The 20,761-nt window shown below is 45.6% G+C and overlaps 1 protein-coding gene across 1 annotated transcript in view; it reads right to left on the bottom strand.

Moving 5' to 3' along the window:
- The window catches only part of PAPPA (pappalysin 1), a 173,381-nt gene that overhangs the window by 88,536 nt on the left and 64,084 nt on the right, over window positions 1-20,761 (bottom strand). The window contains exons 6-7 of the mRNA XM_042878915.1: window positions 18,425-18,546; window positions 12,581-13,088 (exon numbers count right to left, since the gene is read on the bottom strand). Coding sequence (XP_042734849.1) covers window positions 12,581-13,088; window positions 18,425-18,546 — 630 coding nt within the window. The remainder of the gene's footprint in view (window positions 1-12,580; window positions 13,089-18,424; window positions 18,547-20,761) is intronic.

The raw sequence follows: 20,761 nt of genomic DNA on the forward strand, positions 1-20,761 counted from the left end.
GTCCAGCTACCAACCCTCCTTCACTGTGCCCACTAACCCAAGTCCCTCAGTGCCACGTCTACTCTTTTCTTCAACACCTCCACGGTCAGTGACCCCACCACCCCCTGTGCCAATGCATCACCACTCCTTCTGAGAAGATATTCTTCCTAATATCCAACACGAAGATGGGAAGCATCCGATATACACTGATGAAACAAAAAGCAGAGGCAAGCTTTGAATATTAAAGGGCGATTCTCCCTCTAATTGTTTCTCAAAACCATTCATAAAATATTTAAGATTAACAAGGATATTTGTAGAAATTTAGATTTTGCCTCCGGATATCTTCCAACCACAAAAACGTTCAGTTCTTAGAAAAGCCTTGCTATCAATGAACCGTTCAGGCAGCTGCAACATCTACAAAATAAACAGATCAGCAGTGCTTTCTGATGTGCTGAAATCATGAAACACAAGCGTGAAACACCGACAGAAGTTTTCAAGTTGTGATTTTTGCACGTGATTTCCACCGGCAGGTGATGGACAGGCATCCAGCCAACAGCAAAAGTGCATCCCTGCAAGTGTGCCTGCGTGTGTGGGAGTGTTTGTGTGAGCTGGTGTGTACATGGAAGCAAAGCAAAATCAAGGCAAAGTTCACATTTGTTTATGTACAGGGTGGGAAGTTGGCAGAACAGAATGGAAGAAGACACAGTACTAAATTAAGCACAGGAAAGAATATGGTGTTTATGAATTATTAGGTGATTGGAGATGGATGCGTATGTGGGTGAATGCGACAGAAAACTGGAAATGAAAAGTTATTACGTGGGGAGAGCTCTGGTGTCTTTAGTTATATTGACTGTGAATGCAAAATCTGGTATGCGGGAAGCATCCTGAGCGCACTGGGGAGTGCTGACGTCAGGCACTGGCAGCAGTGCTGCTCCATGCTGTCACCTGCAAGACAAGGGCTGCTCCAAGCAGGGATAAAAACAGGACTGGGGCCCTGGCTGCTGGTGGCATTGATGGTGACAATGCTCCTTGCAGTGCTCCATGCTGTGTCAGGAGGTGAGAAAGGAGAGCATCTTTAGCGCTGAGGATGTGAACAAACACTCGTTTAAATTTATATCTATGGTCTTTTAATGACCTTTTCGAGAACTGAGTGAGCCGCATTGATCGCTGCGGCTTCCGCCCGTGGGGAGGCACTCATATTAAAAAGCAATGACTCAAGTGCTCTGCTGAGAGGGGGAACTAAAGCGTGCCGTCCAGAACGCCACCAGGGCTCCTAGCCTGTCTGCTGGTGAAAGCAACAGATCCAGGGTTGGAGATGTACAGCCCTCTCTCCCTTCTCCTGGTCATCCTGGGTATGGGGGGCAGTCATGTTGAACTTGAAACATCCATTGGGCAATGGATTGCTGCTCTCTGAACGTGTATTTCTGTATAACTTACAGGGGAAAACAACACTGGGAAACAGTTTTCTACTCAGACCAAGGTGGTTTTGAAGGATCACCAAATTCACAGGTACCCAGCTGTGACCCAGCCACACCTGCTCGATGCCCACAGCTGGGCTGCAGACTGAGGGCACAGAACCATAGAGTTATCTGAGTTGGAAGGGACTGTTAAAGGCCATCTGGTCCAAATTCCTGCAATGCACAGGGGTACCTACAGCTCTGTCAGTGCTCAGAGCCCCAGGTCCAGCCTGACCTGGGATGTCCCCATCCAGGGATGGGGTATCCACCGCTTCTCTGTGCCACTGCCTCACTAGGGGCACGGCCCCTGAAAGCACCAAGAGAAAGCAGCGACCTGCTTCCCTCTTCCCACTACCATGGCATGTCTGTTTTTCCTGCTACAAATAATAGCAGGAAGTTGTTTTGTTGTTTGTTTGTTTTTTTAGCACAACAAATTCCTGTTTTGAACAAAACTGAAAATATCCAAAAGGCTTATCCTACTTTCTGTCCTACGAAAACAGAAATGGCCGTAAGCAATGAAAGAAGACAGTGTTTGTGTTATTTAAGGACAAAATGACAAGGTCTTAGGCATCTCCAGTTAAATTATGGCTGTCAGAGGTACTGTTAAGTGAAGCAGACACATCCTGCACCTCAAGCACCCTACAAAGGACCCAGCTTGCTTTGGCTTTCAACAGTCACCAAGTCTTGTGCCCAAAGGCAGCGCTTCCCAAACAGATCTCTGCAACCTAGAATGAGCCCCAGACCACGAGCGACGTCCCCACATCCCTACAATACAGTCAACACTTGCAGGCTCTCCAAGAGCTCCCAAGACCAATCGATAAAGAGAAACTAAGGGGAAGAGGTCACTTTAGGACAGTGTGGATACATGTGCTCCCCAGCTCCCCTCCTTTTTCCTGTGTTGCCATTTGCATTGTCCACATAAGATTATTCTCTTCTATTACCTTTTCCTCTCTCACATGCACTCCCCTTGCTTTTTCCTTTTCTTCTTTTAATAAAAATGGCATGAGAAGCACGGCAGAAGATAATGAAGAGAATTCCTGCCTGGCTCTGCAGTTGGGAGAGAGGAGGGGCGAGATTCTGTAAACAAAAGGACGTCAAAAATCTGGGCTGTTTTTTCAGCTGTGGCCCAGTCTCGGGCAGTTTGGATAAGCCCAACGACATGGCAGGTGCAAAGGCCTCAGAAGAAGTCTCTGCCCCTCTCCTGACCAGCGAGCTGACTCAGAAGACAAAAATACCTGGGGAGCAAACTTGGAGCAGCTTCTCCCTCTGCCCATAACAGGGTCCCAATGGGGGCAGTGGGTTTGCTCTGTTCGCCTTGCTCCCAACAGGGGAGTGGAACGAGAACTCATGTGTGGGATGCAAAGGTGGAGATTGGAGGCTGGATTCCTGCTCTCAACATAGCTTAAGCCTGGACTGTGGTCTGACCAGGGAACCTCAGGTGAATACTTTTGGGGTACGTTTTGCTCTAGGGCTGGCTTAGCTGCCTGAAGCCCAGCCTCACCATTCAGTGCCCAACTCAACACGACTGTATCAGGAAGGCATTTCCAGTGACACCTCCCATAACCACTGTACACAGTACCGGAAAGACTTTGTGGTTGAAGTCAGAGGTTGAAGTCAAAGGTTGGGCAATCAAAATCTTTTAGAAAGAGAAAAACATTCTTTGCTCCACGATATCCATCCACGTACAAAAGTTACCACCATCTCTTCTAGATATCACAAAACCCAAATGGCCCATTACTGTGTTGCTTGTGCACACTGGTGTAAGTCTGGAACAGCTTCAGACCTCAGTAACATACCCAGATCCCAAACACAGCAGTTCTGCTGCAGCCCATCTCTCCGAGCTGCATGTTTGCTCTGCTCAGGACCTTAAGCATGTCAAGCATTTGCCTTAAGAGAGAACTCTCCCTTAGAATCACAGAATCATTAAGGCTGGAAAAGACCTCTAAGATCACCAACCCCAACCCATCCCACCATGTTCACTGACCACCTCCCTCAGTGCCACATCTCCACAACTTTGGAAGATCTCCAGAGATGGTGACCCCACCATCTCCCACTTAGCAAGACAGATTTTCCTTCCAGAAAGAAAGATTTCTGTCCTTCATGTAAGGATCATAACTTTATACAGTAGCAAACTTATAGATATATATGCAACTGATTAATTCCAGCAGACTTTGATATAATCGTCCAAGTATTTGCCCTGGTGCCAATTTAAATCACAGTAGCACATTTAATAAAAAAACAACTTTGTAGCCAAGGCCTGAAAGATAATTCTTGTTGTTTTTTCTTCTCTTAAAAATAAATCAAACATCAACAGTCAATTTTCTACTTTCTTGGTTGAACAACAGCAGCAAAAACAACCACATGAACACTTAAGAGTGGAAGACAGAGATGCAGGATCTACGTGAGATTGGGTTACAATTACCAGAGCAGTGGAAATGCGAGGGGCCCGGGGCCTCACGCGGGTGTTTGCACAAGACAGGCAATTTCACGGCGGTACACAGGTTAAGTGTCGGAGCACCTGGTTGCTATTAGAAGCAGGGCAGGAGGGGGGAAATCTGTTTTGCTCGGTTCTTTGCTGCTCCAATCAGCCCTGAGCTGAGAAAGGAAAGCTCTGGGCCCTGACCCACAGCAAGCCCCACTTGCAGCCGGAGGGAATCAGTGCATCTCTGTTCATTCCCAGGGAGCGGTGCCAGCAACCAGCGCCTGAGGACACAGCGCTGCGGTGCACAGGAGCAGGGAGAAAACAGCATTGGGGCTGGCGGCAGGCTGGGGCGGGTTGGTTGCTAAAAGGCCATCACCGTCACCACAGAACCTCTCTGCCTGTTGCATCGTGCCTCTGGATGAGCAGCGTGTGATTGCTCACACTGCTAACGATGTCCCGGCTGTGCCTGCAGCACCCACAGCTCCAACCATGGCAGCATTCTCCCTACCCCACGCCATACTATGGGGCTCTGCCTGCAGGAGGAACACTCTTCCCCACATCCAGTCCTGACCTCTACCATTTCCTTTCAACAGAGCCAAGACCTGATTTTCAGAGCTTAATGCCCTCCTGTGTCTGTGAAATCCCCTGAAAGGGTAAACAGAGCCACGTGAGCCTGACCTGACTGCTCCTGGAGCCCAGGGAAGCTGTGTCTATTTTCAGCAAGGCTTCGGCCAGGCCCCGAGCACACAGATGTTTGCAGTTTCCTCAGCTTCCACCTCCTCCACTGCCCCTCACTGGGGCTCTGCAGGGAAGGGATGGGCACTGGGGCTGTGCTGGGCCCATGGTGCTGCAGTGTGGGGCCAGGCAGCAGCCTGAATCCATGGGTGCATTTAGGAAAGATGGATGTGCAGACCCACACGAGGAGCACATAGGGGTGTGTGAGGAGAGGAGGTGACTCCTCCAGAGGAACATTTTGTCATTTCCCCCCTTAGGGGCTCTGCGTTTCGCTTTAAGCCACTTCAGATTATGAGAAATCCTACTAGCTGGTCTCCAGTGGGATCTGTAATGGTTTAATAACTGAACATTACTGAACATATTTCCACTAGCCTCTTTCTTAAATCCCATCATGAGCTAATTTCCTCTATTGTCATTACATCTGCAACTGGTCTTACATCTAAAAAAAAAAAAAAAAAAAGATCTGCACCACTGTGAGGAAACGATCTGCACTGAGCTCTGAAGGCAGCAAATCCACTCATCCTCAGTGGGCACAACTCGCTGCTTCCGCTCTGCCTTCCTCTCACAACAAGACACAGGGAAGTGCTGGAATGGCAGCAGCAGCATGGAGATGCCCATTTCAGCATGTGTTTCAGAAGATCCTGGCCAGAAAAAGTGATTCTGGGGGAAGTGGTGGAAGACTTTGGGCTCACATTGATGAGCAATGATGCACTGAAAGGGTTTCTGCTTTGGCTGCTGCTGTGCTATCTGATCAGGTACTCAGGACAGCACAGCATTACTCCCTGCTTGAGGACAGCTCCAAATTTAACGGACATGTGAAATTTATTTTGCAGGAAAACATATTGAAATGAAATGCCCAGGAAACAAACGGGCCAACAGTTCGGTGAAAGCAGCAGAGAAAAATAATCAGTGCTGGCTGACGCTGCTGATAAAAAGGTAGGTAGCACTTTGCTGCTGCTGCTGCGGTATTTGAGGCTCACTCCAACTTTTACAAGAGAGTTATTTTTAAATTGTTGCATAACACGTGTCTGCCCAATGCTTCTTTCCCCAATCGAGCAAAAAAAAAAAACAACAATACCCAAAACCAACAAAATCATTTGTTATTCCTGGGAGATTTCTGGTACTCCTCATCTTATTGAGAGCTCAAAATAAAGATGCACACAGGAAGGCAAACATCAGAGAGAAATTATGAGATAATGCACACCCTAATTTACCACGTCTCTGAGACTGTTTCACCTGCAATAAATTATTTCACCCAGCAGGAAAAGTCTTGTTTGACCTTCATTTTTTCCTTTCCTGCAGCTGAAAACTCTGCTACTACTCCTAGGTCGGGAGTTCAAATTCCAGCCTGGCTGGGAGTGATTAAATATATCCATTTCTAATAGTATCTATTTGGTTAATAAGAGGATGGCAATGAAGGCTCACTGTTTGAGGGACGTTGGCACATGGCGGCGTTGCAGTCCGGGCAATGGGATGCTGAGGACAACCATGCAATGCAGCAGCAGTGTGTGGGAAGTCCCTGGTGGGAGCAGAGCTGCTCCCTTCTGAAGCAATGTGCTGCTACTGAAGTGGGGCAGCCACTGTTTTCTGGCTATTCCCATGCTCTTGAGTCATTTCTTTGACAGAGGCAACTGGGCGTCACTCAGAGCCATGTCCCAGTTCAGAGTAAACCCAGGCTGAAAAATCACTCTGGCTGCTGCTCAGCATCACAGAACTATGAAGAAACGAACCCGCCCTTCCTACCTTATTCTTGCATCATATGCAGCTGAGCCAGAACAGGAGCTACGGTTCTGCCAAGTGCCAGCTATAGCTACAGCATTACATAAGAAACCACAACACCAAAGAACCACAAATCTATCACTGCAGCTGGCACCAAGCAGCATCTCGGCGCAGGCTGAGCAGAAAAGCTGCCTGCTGAACAGGCACGGCCCGCCGGATTGTTCTTTCTCTTCTCTCAGGCAGGGTTAAGGCAATTTGGCAGAGGGTGGTAGGGAAAAATTGCTGTCTTGCTCTGCGTGTGGGGTCAGGAAGTAGGTTTTATTCATCTGCAGAGATAACATGGCATCTCTGATGAAGAGAGGAAGATGTAAGGAAAGCCATCAGGATGTGGCTTCCAGCTGCCACGGCCCAGCAGGGACATGGAGAGCCCGAGCTTCCTTCACATGAGTGTAAGAAGGATGCAGGAGCAGAGGTACCTGAGTCTCAACACTACAGCAGTAAGAGACACCTGGTGGGACACAGGGATAGAAGGGTTTTTGCTGCGTGGGAAAGTATGAAATAGCTTTGTTCACACACTGCTCTGCATTAGCGGTGCAGAAGATGTGAAGGAATGAGCAAAAAAGAAGACTAAAAGTGAATCTATTCACATGGAAGTTTCACAGAATCACAGAATCACAGAATCACAGAATTGTAGGGGTTGGAAGGGACCCCCAGAGATCATCGAGTCCAACCCCCTGCCAAAGCAGTTCCCTACAGCAGGTCGCACAGGTCGGCATCCAGGCAGGTCTTGAACATCTCCAGAGAAGGAGACTCCACCACCTCCCTGGGCAGCCTGTTCCAGTGCTCCGTCACCTCACTGTAAAAAAGTTCCTTTGCGCATTTGTGTGGAACTTCCTATGCTGCAGTTGTTTGGTAAAAGTGTTTTCGCTGGAGATAAGCAGTAAACTTTCATATAAATACAGACAAGGATCTCTTTAATACATTACTGGAGAGAAAAAATATGGATAATTGGGTAATCAGGGGAAAGAAATCAGCCAGATGCAGACTAGAGGGCAAGTACTTTTAATAAGGACAGGTCTTGGGTAATGCTAGTGGTGATGGAAGGCATCAAATACTTATGGACTCAGCAAGAAATGTACTGTTTTGCACCTACTTCTGCTAGCTGAAGTTGGTTGGGTTGAAAGAAACACTGAAGTGAAATGTACATTTGTCCTTCAGTTATCACTTTGAGGTTAATTATTTGCAGGAATGAAATGTTTGTTAAGATGGAATTGGTATACAGACCAATATATATAGGTCAATGCAGAGAAGGATGGAGTTAGAATGCAGGAATCAACAATTTACAGGGACTGGGTGTCTCAAAATGATGCTTATGTTGGTACAGAGGATCAAGAAATCCTGAATAACCTCAGAGCTCTTCACTGCAAATGAGAAGGCAAGAAGTAACTGGTTTCATTCATTCAGTTGGAAGGTAACTATAAACCATCAGTGGGAAAGATTCACAAAGAAGTGCATGAGGTCCTTGCACACATCAAGGCAAGGCGTTTCTAGGCTTGCTGTAAGTATTCATGCTGTTGCACAAGGACATCTGGAACACCAGACACAGTTCTAAGGCCTGTTGGGAATCCAGATGTGTAGCGTGCCGATATCATACAGAAAACCTAGCAGCTTTTGTAGATAAATCTGGGCATGTAAAGTGCTTTCTTAACGTTTCAGTCCTATCTTAGATACTCCTCAGTATTTCCTGGCATATCAAGAGAGATTTGGCATGGCAACTGTGGGGGAGGGGGAGCAGAAGATGTTGATAATATGGGCTTCAGCTTTTGGTATCAGGAGAACATCCACCCAGTGATCTGTATCTTGTTTGGGTGGAAATATGGTGTTAATTATCTTCATGACAGATGGATCTGGCAATTCATTTCAGCTGCTTTAGATCATACATTCCTCTGGCTGGTAGAGCTTCAGAAAATAGAGAAATAGATCTTCAAGATGAATGCAAAGGAAGGAATGCCATAACAAGGACAGATGTTGCCATGAAATTTTAGTGTTGCATTCAACAGGGCCTTAACATTACATATCATCATTGTGATATTTGTATTTTTTCCGAGCCCTGTTGAGCTGGGCCTGCTGTGTGTAACTGCAGCCTTGCAAAGGAGTCCTGCTCACCTCCAACAGCCACTGCTGATTTTCCAGCCTCTCTGCTTGCTATGTTTGAAGGAGTTTACAACGTATTTCATATGCATTCAGACTAAGAAGTGTTTTCCATCTCCTTCAACACCACATCATCAGGGGTTTCTAACAAATCACATGCATGGCTTCCTGACTGCATACCAACAAACACAAATGCTATCGATAACACACATTTTGAAACAAACTCTTTCAGATACAGCCTGCAAAGTGCCAGGAAACCATGAACAGCACCAAAGCAACCTCTCCAAATACCTGCAGTCTCAATGATGTAATTCCTCAATCCTTTGCAGTCAAGAAGCCCTACAGAGATCTGGATCCCACTCTCTTAGGTGCTCGGTTAAAACACTTCAAATGAAATTGAGCTTGTAAGCTTAGCACTGAATGGAACTCCTGACTCTAACATAATATTTTAAAATACTGTACTTGCTTAAACAATAGATGACAACCAGTCCCCTCTATTTCCAAGGAACAGAAAAGGCGTAGCCTTAGAAAATAGGTGGAAAAAAAGCTAAGTGTGACAAGAAAAATATATTCTGTATATGAGAAAATGCAGGTTTCTCTCTTGGTCTCTTTTTCTTTTATTTTGAATTATGAATGCAGTATCTCTAGGTGTCACTTAGGTACTAAAGCACTAGTCAGTGTGAGAATAACTCAGATGGAGATATCACAGGAAAGCATACTTGCTGCTCAGTGATGTTCAACTCTGCAAAATCAAAACTCATAGCTGGGCTTTGTGCTGGGATTCTTTCTAAGGCTATTTCAGTCAGTGTCTTTGTCATGAAAAATCCTACAGGTTAACAAAGAAGAAGGTTACAAAGATGACCTGTTCCATCACAGTCCACCATGTTCTGAGGTTTCCTATGAAGTCCGTGGCAGAAAAGTTGGAAAGAATTCCAATTCGCAGAAACTTTCCCAGTTATTCCAACTTTCCAGAACTAACTTCAGCACCTCTTGGCTTGGCATGATGGAGAGATGAGTTCAGAGCAGGAGCACGGTGGGGAACATGGGCTGCTCCCCACCATGGTGCCTCCCAAGGACTGGTGTCCAGCTGCCTCCTGTCATCCTCAGGAGAGCCTCCACTGGGGGCACTCCTCTCACTGAACTCTTACAAACATCAGTGGCTGCCACAGACGATTGCAAGAGCATCCATGTGAGCATAAAAGCGCTACAGCAAGGCCAAAGCGAGGGCAAAACAATTACCGCCATCGCCATCCCCACTCCCTCGTGGGTTATTCCCAGGGAACAGCGAAAGCAAAACAGTAAGAGCACAACCCAAACTTTGGATTAAACCGTGAGCTGAGACTTTGAGATCTGCAGATGTGGCTCTGCCCTTATCGCTGACTGCGGCGCAACGACTCAGCAGTTCTGCGCTGCACCTGGCCCGACCTTTTTTTTCCCCATTGATTTATTCAGCTTTCTGCTCTCTTCCTAGGCACCGAGCCTCATTCTGTACTGCAGATTACAGCAATTCTGGCCAATCGCGCTCAGTGGAAGCAAGAGCATCTTGCCTTGTTTCTGGGAGGTCCAAGGATAAGGTCCTGTCCCTTAGAAACAATTGAGCCAAGAGCTGAGATTAAAATTCAGCTTGAGAACAGAAGGTCTGGCATTATTTTGCATTTCTTAATAAAAGGTTTCCACTGCTGTAGTTATTTCCTCCCCGTTGTGGAGCACCCAATGCTGACTAGGCAAGGGCTATCCATTAAAGACTTAAAGAGAAGTTCCCTCTCTTTGATGGGAAGAAGGTAGGAGAAATTAATTTCTCTTTCAGCATCGCCACACCTGGGGAAAGGATCTTGCTCACAGATAACAGCGCAAGCAAATATTTTCTTTGGGAGAAAAAGAGAAAGTGAAGATCAAGGTCAGAGGAGGCACGAGTAAAGACAGGCGACTGCCTTCAAAATAACCTTCCGTAGAACATGTGGGGGTGTCATCTTATTTAATACGGAAAACATGCAAAAGCATAAAAAGGAGGGGGAACTGGGGGGCTTACAGAGAGATAAAGGGGTTGCAGTGTCTGGTTGTGCAGATATGCTGAATTCCAGCTGTATACAGAGTGAGACACGCAGATGAGGAAGGGGTGAGATACTGCATTTACCCTCCATGTACGTATGGAGTGCTGCCCAGCACCGCTACCCGGGACTTTATGAGACATCTTCCTGCTCACAGGGCTCAAGGGCTGCGGCTTCTCTTTGCTGTGAAGCTGCAGGACCCCTCAGCTCCGGAGGGTATGAAACAGTGCTATGCACATATGAGTATTAGGACATGAAAAAATCACTTTTCAAGATTTCAAACACATGCCAGAGCCCTGCGTTAAAAAAAAAAACATCTCCAAGTGCTAAGCAATATGCATCTTTGCTCCTCACCCAGTGGCTAAAGGCTGCATTTTAGCTTTCCAAGTGCCAAGTCAAAGCTCACTGACTAGATTTCCACTGCAGACCCTCAGAGGACCCTCTGCCCACAGCTGGCCAGATGAAAGGCTTTGGTTGGTTGGCTGTGCCAGCCTTTGCCAGCAGCTGCTTCTGTCTCCTGACTGCTGAAAGACAACCTTCTATTTTTCGCCTGGTTTTCAGCTGACTCTATAACTAAGTGAGACATGCAGACAGGTACAGCAGTGTTATGCAGTGTAATTTATTCAGTGCCATACAGGAAAATTGTTATTACTCCCTGGCTACTGACTGAACAGCGGGAGCACCTTCCCACTTCAGATGGCTACAGGCTAGAAGTCACCCCTAAAATTACACCAAAAGACACGGAAATAGCAGTCAGAATACAAGTTATGTTTTGGACTTTTTTTTTTCACGCTTTATTATGAACTCAAAACTGGACCTGCTTCTGTGGGAACTTATGCTAAGGTATGCAAATATTTCAAACCAAACCAGTCCCATTTTCCAGTGTGAGTGGGCCAGGTTTCAGGCAAAGATGCTTTCACAGCAAAACCATGGGAAAATTCACCAGTTTTCCACGTTTCCAATATGCCAATATTCATCTCCTGTGAAGTGCCAGCAGTTGTTGGAACAAGGCTACAACCCAATAAAGCGTTTCTGCACATGCTTAACTTTCAGCACGAGGTTCAGGGGTTTGCTTTTATATTCACTATTGTTAGCTACCTTGAATTTTTAAACCCATAGGGACAATTTGCATCTTCTGAGCTGTATAATTGCACCATGAAAGGGATGGTAGCTCATGATTACTGAATTGTTAATTAATCATTTTTATTATATTTAAACATGCTTCAGAAGACCATAATGATGTATGCTTCCTTGATATTAGCTGTACTAATTAGATCATCTTTTCTAAATTAGAGTGCAGTTTTCTTAGCAGGTTTCCTTTTATCTGGTGTTCATTTTCAAAAGAGCTTCATGTTGTTCCCACAGATGAGTGAATCACTTCCAGGGAATCATGTTATGCAAAAGATGTTTTTCTTGCTTCTGGAGAATGCCTGTGGGTAGATCATGGATCTCCTCGAAATCATTAAATATTTTGAAGTTGAGCTTTCCTCAACAATCATACATTCCTTCACAGATGAGCATAACTGCAGCTAAGATGAAATTCACTCCCTACAACAAACTGGCACGTATGATGTGTTTACTGTGCAATACAGCCTGTGTCAGTGACACATGAAAGGAGAAAATGAAAGCAGCTGAAACACATTTACATACCTGAACACGCAATTCTACTTTCTGCCTTCTCTCTCAAGCAGCTAATTAGAAGTTACGATGCTCTGGCACTGAAAGCAATGCTGCCTCCTTCACTAAAATACTACTGTGAAAAAAATTTCTAAGGAAATGGTGACCATGATACTGCTGAGGTCCTCCCTCAGGTTATCTTAAACTTATCAAAGCTCAACTAGTTTGCAGTATCCTTTCAGCTTAAAGGAAGATGGAATTTCTGCATGACCAGCAGGTGATTTCCCCTGACTGTAATGCTCCTAAATTCCAGAAAGAAAGAGAACATCCTCTCTTGGTGCTAACTGATACATCTACCTAGTTTAAAAGTCCAGTGCCCAACGGCAATACCAGACATCAGCAGGTTGAGAAGAGGCTATAATCTGCAGGCATCTCTGCAAAGCAGTACTTACATGTCAACGAATCTTCTGCTGAGGTTTGAGATGACAACGGGAGACCCGGACTGGAAAGGAGGATCTCGAACCACTTTGTATTGGATGGGTTTGCAGTCTGTGCACAGCGTGCTGTGGGGGATGGAGCTCAGCATGGCAGCATCAATTTCCAAGTGCTCATCCAGAGTGTAGATCTGGATGCCGTACACCTCCTCGCCCACCTGTCCTGCGTCTAGTTTGATGGTCAGAGGGATGTCACAGAAGACATTCTGCGGCCCAAGTGAGATGTTCTTCCCACTGACAGTGAGCAGCTTGACGTCATTCACCGCTCCGCTGGAGTCCCAGTCGGGGGAAACAAACGTCACCCACACTGTGAGGGACTCTGGAGTCAGGGGGTAGCGGAACTCCAGCTGCAGGTAGCAGCCCTGGGGCTCGGGGCAGGCGGGGGGCACCGTGTGCTGGTTGACAGCTGAGTTGGGGCTCCATGTCCGGACGCTGGATTTACAAGGCTGTTCAACGTCAGGGTGCCCTGGAAAGAAGGAATGAAACAAAGAAAGTGCATAAAAGAAAGCAGAGAACATGGCTTATCATTGGCAACAGCACTGAAAGAGAAACTGGTGGCAGGTAAACATATCTCTACAGGGAGCTCATTACTTGTCTGGGCAGAACAGGCATGGCCAGAACGGAGAGGAGTTTAATGCCTGTGTCTCATGGCTGGGTGAGACACAAACCCACCTAAAGCATCCAGATGGAGCAGACACCACACAGCACACACCATGACAGTGTGCCTGGTCCCACACTTCCTATTGGTGCTACATTCCCCTGTGCCAAACAGTGCCAAACAGTGATATTTTCTATCCATTTTCACTTGGATTGATTTTCACTATCATTTTTCACTTGGTACTTCATTTGATAAACAGACTCACTTTGCTTTCATTTCACACTAGTGTTCCTCTTACATCTCTGTAATCTAAAATATCATATTTTCCTCTTGTCTTCAGCAAAGACAAAGGCAAGAGCTTCTGCTGGTTCCATGAAGTCATTACATTGTGCTGTGGGGCAGCAAAATACTCAGCTCACTCCTACGTCTTTACAGGCTCATCTTGTACACTGTGTAAGATCCCTTTTTTGGAAGCACACTGAGCACAGGTTTGAGTTGGCTCTCTGCACTTGTCATGATGAAACAACAGGCACTTGTGCTTTTACATGTCTCACCACTGGCTATGTTCAGCTTCATGGGAGGTATTACCAAGGACTAATGAAAGCCACAGGGCTTGCTGGGATCCCAAATACAATGGTAACATTACAATTTGTCACAGAATCGTGGACTGCAAGATCCAGAGAGGTCAGATGGGTGGAACAGTTGGTAACAGAATCCAGTGAGTGCTATAAATTCCCTCTTCCTTCCCAAATGATCAAACAAAGAGGGAGCAAGCAGAACAGAGAGAAGACAAAGTATAGGAAAGAAGAGAGGAAAAAGAAAAGATAAAGAAAGGTAACAAGAGGAGAAAAATGCAGATGGAAAGAGAAAATGAGAGAGGGAGAGCACAGCTGTTGGCAACTGAGGAAGAAAGTGAGATAAAGCACTGGGCAAACACAGACAAACAGGACATCACTGCTAATTTAAAGAGAAAAGGGCAACGTGTGAAGGTTATTCTTACTGTCTGTGATCCAGTGAAGTAATAGAAATGTGCCTTTTCTGCCAAAGATACACAGCCCAGGGAGTTCTCCTGTTCATACCAAATGAACCCAGACACAGAAAGATTTCCCTGTATCTCAGCAGTCCTCTCAGAAGACCAACACAATGTTCTGCCCCTAAGCTCTCCCCTGCTCCTCACATGGCACAAAGCACTGCCACTAACCCAGCACCTGGCAGACCAGAGCATCCATCCACCATGCAGGAAGCCAGAATTCCAGTGAACACCCTCAGACGTTCCTTCTGCCAAGCTCACAAGGACTAAGAGTGTAATCCCTGTGAGCAGAGAGAACCCCACTCAAGCCACATCATCCCACAGTGCTTGCTGCCATCCACATGTGCTTGGCTGGCCAACGAATGGTGTTCCAACATTCACAGCAAGCCTCTAACTGCAGCCCAAAGAAGGAGAGTTTTAACCCCAGTATCTCACGTGCTTTGAAAGAGTTGCATTAATGCTAGCATCTTGCCAATAGGAAAATGGAGTGGATTAACGGCTCACAGCCTTGATGTTGTTCCCCTTGGGTTCCTGCAAATTCACCTCTGCCTGTTCAAAATCTCTGTAAGACTTAAGTAGAGAATAAACCTACATACTTTGGTAGAACAGGAAGAGACCCTCTGTGTTCAGCTAAGTCAAACTCAGTGTGCACTGCACGGAGCTGAAAGTGGATCATTGCTGCCTACTGAGTAAGAACAGCTCTGCCTGGCAAGAATGGGAGCTTGACCATAGTCTGGCATGGACTGAAAACTGAAATGAAGTACTGAAGTTGAAATAAAAAAAATTGAAATTAAAAACCAAAAAAAGTTGAAATGAATAGTCCCTTTCTTAAAGATTATAGACACTCAGACTTGAAATGTTTGTTCATTTGTGGAACAGCATCAAAACTTTTCTCCATGTATCTAGGTTTCTAGACACGGGTACATACTATGAAAATTACAAATGATTATATATAAAAAGAAATGATGGATTGGACATCGTATGCTTGTGTTCTCAAGTTCTAAAAACCCTTTAGCTTATGAGAACATGAGCAAGATCAATCGTCAAATGACATTTTGTATGGCCTCCCATCTGGCCAAACACAAGTAAGATGTGAATGTGGGGTTTGTGAGGATGTGGCAAGTCCCATCTCCAGTTATACAGGGATGGGAGGTGGGGAGGGAGGTTTCAAAATATATATATGCTCAGCCTGGAGTGTCGGTGCAAGCCCTCATTATGAAGTGGGAGCAGAGACCCACGTCCCCTCATTGTCCTGCCATGAAGACAGAGAAGTGAGGCACTTGCACAGGGAGGTGAGTTGGGACCAGCAGCCTCTAGGGAGCCTGTTGCTGTCACAGCTAGAAACTCACCCCTGACCTTTCCAATTTGATCAAGACAAAGCAACCTCTAGTCATGGCTCACAAGTGGTCCTGATCAACGCGAGTACCTGAGCAGCATAATAGTGCTATGGGACCTCAGCAAATCGCTGTCAGACCAACCAGGTCCAGAGCTGCTTCTGGGACACTTGAAAAAGGTGATGTGCTGGTACAAAGCTGGATGAGTAATGACATGGGACGTTGGTTAGTGGTCAACAGTTGGACTTGATGATTTCAGTGGTCTTTTCCAACCTTAATGATTCCATGATTCTGTGAGTACTTTAAGTCCTTTTTTGTGAGTGTCGTCTCAGATTTTAAAATGAGTTCATGTTGGCCAAGCTTACGGCTCTTTTGTACTCACTTTCCACAAATGTTCAACCAGTGGAGATTTACATATATGAACATTTGTAGAAAGTGAATTTAATGCTTGCATTCTTGAGAACCCAGAGATAGACAATTGAAGATGACAGAAAATGACCTAACTGTGCTATCTGTAACTCAGACCAAATGCAAACAGATAGAAATCCTGAACATCAGGGACTCTGGTAGAGATGACAGAAAATTAGAGAGCAACAAATACCATACACTTGGTCTATTTTCTACCCTAAAGCAAAAACAACTTGTTAATGTAGTAAAAAGATAGAATTCCCAAATTTTCTTTCCAGAGCAATGGCAAAACAGCAATTGAATGAGACAGATAAGGATCAGACTTCACCCTTCATAGTTAAGAATATGCAGGAACACACTGTACAAAGAGGAAATTAAATGCAAAATGTAGCTGGGTAATAAATCTTAGAGAAGCTTAGTTTCTCTAGGAATGATGCCGCTGGCAAGACGTGCGAGATCTAGAAGTTTTCAAATCAGAGCTTGTTGGAGAAATTTTGATGGAACTGAGCATCTCAATGGAATACAGAGTTCTTTCAAAATCAAAACACTTCGCAAAATTGGATTTATTTGGCCAAAATTTTACTCTGGAAAAGAAAATGGCAAGAAAGTTCTAACAATAATAGAACATTGTGTTTTGACATTTTTGGAAGAATTCATTTAGCTTTTGTACTTTCAAACACTTTTCACTTTGATATTAAAAGTTGCTTTTGCCCTAGATTATATACTAAGAGGAGACACTTTCAAATGTCATAATTGAACTGAAGTTCATGAAAGAGAAATTACATAAGCTAAATAAAACATTCTGGCCAGCCTCAAACACTTTTTGTTTTTAATTTTCCTTCATGGAGAAATTCAAAAGTTTCAGATTTTGTTCCAAACAAAACCAGGTTTCAAAGTCTTCTAAGAGTTGGCGGAGTGGAAATTCAGTCCTCCACTCTGCACTACAACTGCAAGCCATCCAAATTTTGCTAATTCTGTTTACTTGACAATCAGGTCACACCTGTGGCTGGAGCACTGCTTCCCAGGATGGGGCTCCTCTGCAACCTCCATGCAAGGGGCAGGTGCACCCTGTTGGGCTCAGCAGCCTTGGCCCTGGATGTCCAAATTTTTATTGGGTTGGAATGAACTGCAGCCCCCAGTGGGCCCCCACCTGAGGTCTGGGCATTCAGGGCAAGAAACACTTTGATTATACATCTTGTGCCATCACAAAGCAGGGAAACAATGCATTGCACACACTGACCTGAGGAGTAAACAGGACTCTTGGTGCCAAGATTAAATGTATTCCCATATTAACTAATAGATGATTTTCCTTGTAGATTAACTCCCATGTATTCTAGCTGAAGGACAGAGAAGCCCTTAACATAAGAAAACATCTGTATTAAGAGTTAGCAAATTCCAGGTGTGAACCTTCGTGTTCAATGAAGCTCTTGTACGTTTGGGCTCAGAGAGTGCTGTGCCTGAAGAAATAGCTTGTGATGGACAGACTGAATTAACATTCTGCTCTTCTCAAACTGTAAACTGTGATTACTGACCTCTGCCTGGTATAATCACATTTAAACACTCCACTACATCCAACTACGTACACAATGGGAGGTATGGATATTAGGAAAAATCAGGTTGGATATTAGGAAGAATTTCTTCTCAGAAACAGCAGTGAGGCGCTGGAACAGGCTGCCCAGGGAGGTGGTGGTCACCAGCCCTGGAGGTGCTCAGGTGCTCAGGAAAAGGATAGATGTGGCACTGAGGGAAATGCTTTAGTGGGCATGGTGGGGATGTGCTGATGGTTGGACTTGGTGATCTTTGTGGTCTTTCCAATCTTATTGATTCTATGGGGTAGAGTTGATGATGGCAACTTAATGGTATTGTACATCTGTCTCTGCAGACCATTTTTCCTCCAACGTGCTCTAGAGGAGCCACAAGCACAGCATGCAGAGCACCCTGCACTAGACTGAACATGATGTAGTCACCTGCAGAGTTCTTGCCCAAAAGGCAGTCCCTGCTCCTTCCAGTGTGACTGCTGGTGCAGCCTGTTAGTAATTCAATATAAGTGAAGGCAGCAGAAATCAAGCCCAAAGAAATAACATGCAATTCTTCATTTTTGGAGTCAGAGCAGAAGGCCTAAACTGCTCCCTTGAGGAATTCATCTGGCAGAAGTGAATGGTCAGTGTTTCTTGGCACTCTGCTGCTTTCTGAAGTTCAAGTTCAGCTCCCGAAATTCACTGAACTCATGGGCAGGGTCAGGACACAGGGACCAAAACACGGGGGGTATTACTTCAGGAACGCAGTGCATCCACCCGCCCTCTCGTTTTCTGCTTGCTACTCTCAAGTACAACCAGCCACCCTTCCCCAGAGGTCCCCACCTGCTCTGTGGTCTCCTTTTGCTCCGGCCCGACCTCCCCCATGCCACAGTTCTGCCCCAGCCCCTTGCTTACCTTCTGCTTCCCGTGGGCTCCAGTGCCCCGAGGGATCGCAGGGCATCGGGGACGAGGCGCTGAAGGCATACTGCACCAGGACTCTTCCCTCCACGCACAGATCACATGCTGATCCCACTTCTCTAGGAGGCCAGGAAAACAGGAAAACACACCACCTTAGTAACAGCTGAATGAGCAGCTTATTCAACTATATTAAAAACAGTAAGATGTGGAATTCAGTGCCACTTCATCCTCTTTTCTTACAGCATGGATGAGAGTGTTTTCTGGCCATGGCTCGGCAGGTTTGTGCTAACAGCTGTGAAGATGGCATCAGAGTGAGTCACCATCCCATGCAAAATGATAGCAACCTAGAAACTACTCTCAGCTGTAAGGTTGTTGGGTTTTTTTTTGCCCTCACAAATCCATCTAAAGAAAATCCGTGTTATTTAGAGGCTGGAGCATAGAAACGGGCCTCAGGAAATATCAGACCAATTTCTACTCCCATCATGGGTTTATTGCATGAACTCATAGCATCTCCAGGACTTTAAAGGCCTTAGGCTTACCACTGATTAGAGACAGAGTTAAGTCCCAGATCTACAAACATCAGAGAGCTGCTTGGAGAAGCACGGCTCAGTTCCATGTGCAAGGACCTGCTTTTGGAGGTGGATCACTGCCCAGATCACCAGAAGTCTGGAAACAGGGCAGGCCGTGATTATACAGCGAGGAACATACCCACAGTCCTTTCCACGGGGGAAACTGGATTCAGTACCTGGCATCCTCAGCACCAGCAGATGGCTCTTTCTGAACTGAAACCCTCCTGGCCCCATGCCATGGGATGGCACGACAGGGCACTGAGAAAGGCACTCTGCTGCCCAGTGCCAGGTTGCTTCGCCTAGACAACAAGCCTAACACCAGCTACTGCCACTACAGCACTGTGAGCAGAAACTGCCAAACAGGAAAACCCAGTTAAACACTGCTTCACCAACATTTGTGCAAACACATTCGCAAGGTGAGGGTTTAAGCTGGTGTAGCTCTAATGTCTTCTGTAACATTGAATTGATTTATATCAACAGAGGATGTGGCTCACACGGTTCGTCCCTAGCATTCCTTTGTAGTCACATGATTTGGAACAACGTATGACCCAGAATGTGTGGTTATTGATCCCCCAAACTTGTTCATTATTCACAATTCACTGTTCTGCTTTAAGGAATGATGCCACCCAAAATGGAAGAAAGAATTCTTGATCTTAAGTGAAGGAAAACACTTAGGAAAGGACAGAAACTTCAGGCGAGCAATACTGTGCACTCTCTAAACGCCCCGAGTGCAGATTAAGCCATCAATTATTACCACCAGAAATGCAAATTTTAACCATCTCCCCTAGTGAGATTTATTTCAGCACACTTTGCAAAGCATGTTGTGACCCATGGGCAGAAGAGGACCCTGGGACAGGGGAGCTGCTCTCCTAGGCTGTCCCTGTTTCCATTTGGCACCAGGGACAACTCTCGCTCAGCTGCTCTCTGGCTTAGCATCTCCTATTTGTTGACAGGGATCTGTGTGAAAGTCGGCTTTCTGCTGGCTTAATTAGGCGGAAGCAGGGATTGTCAACGGGGGGGACTTGGAATGAAATCAGTAGCAAAACTCGTATCCATTTCAGCATGGCCCACTGCCACCCTGCCAAGAGACAGCAAATGACCGAGCTCATCGTGGGGAGGGATGCACCTGCTGGAAACGCTTGAAAAATAAAGTGTGGCAATGGGGAAGAGCAGAGAAATAGGAAGCAAAGGTGCTCTCCCCTTCCCTGCATGCTCTGTACCAGACATACCGAATCCATTTGGGCACACTGCAAATCACGTCTCCACTTTTTCTGTCTCTCTTCACCCACTTGTATTCTTGTTATGATACTACCTGCTAATTTCATCTCGCAATTGGCTGCTCAGCAATGGTTTAAGTGCCTAATTCAGCTTGCCCAAATTATATATGTTTAAAAAAAAATGAAGAATCTGGAAAAAATGGGATTGAGAAATAAAAATACGTAATCACTATTGTGCAGGTTTTTTGTTGTGGTATTTTTTTTTTTTCAGACACATCCACCAACAGTAAGGAGAGAAATCCCTGCAATAATAATCTTTCAGTTTCTCTACAAAGAAACTCCTGCATTACTGTTCAGTCCTGGATGAGGACAGAGAATTGAAAGCCAACTTTCCACAATTAGGACTGCTTTCTACTCAAATTAGCAGCTATACAATTTCATCACAGGCTGCCATGGTGGAAAAAACTGCAGGCTTATGGACAAACATTTCCTTTTACCAGCAAGGATTTGGAGGTAGGAGGAATCACAAGGAGCATCATGTGGGAAAG

This window comes from Lagopus leucura, unplaced genomic scaffold (assembly GCF_019238085.1).
Source record: "Lagopus leucura isolate 7727_CA_CO unplaced genomic scaffold, USGS_WTPT01 Super-Scaffold_100022, whole genome shotgun sequence".
Taxonomy (NCBI): domain Eukaryota; kingdom Metazoa; phylum Chordata; class Aves; order Galliformes; family Phasianidae; genus Lagopus; species Lagopus leucura.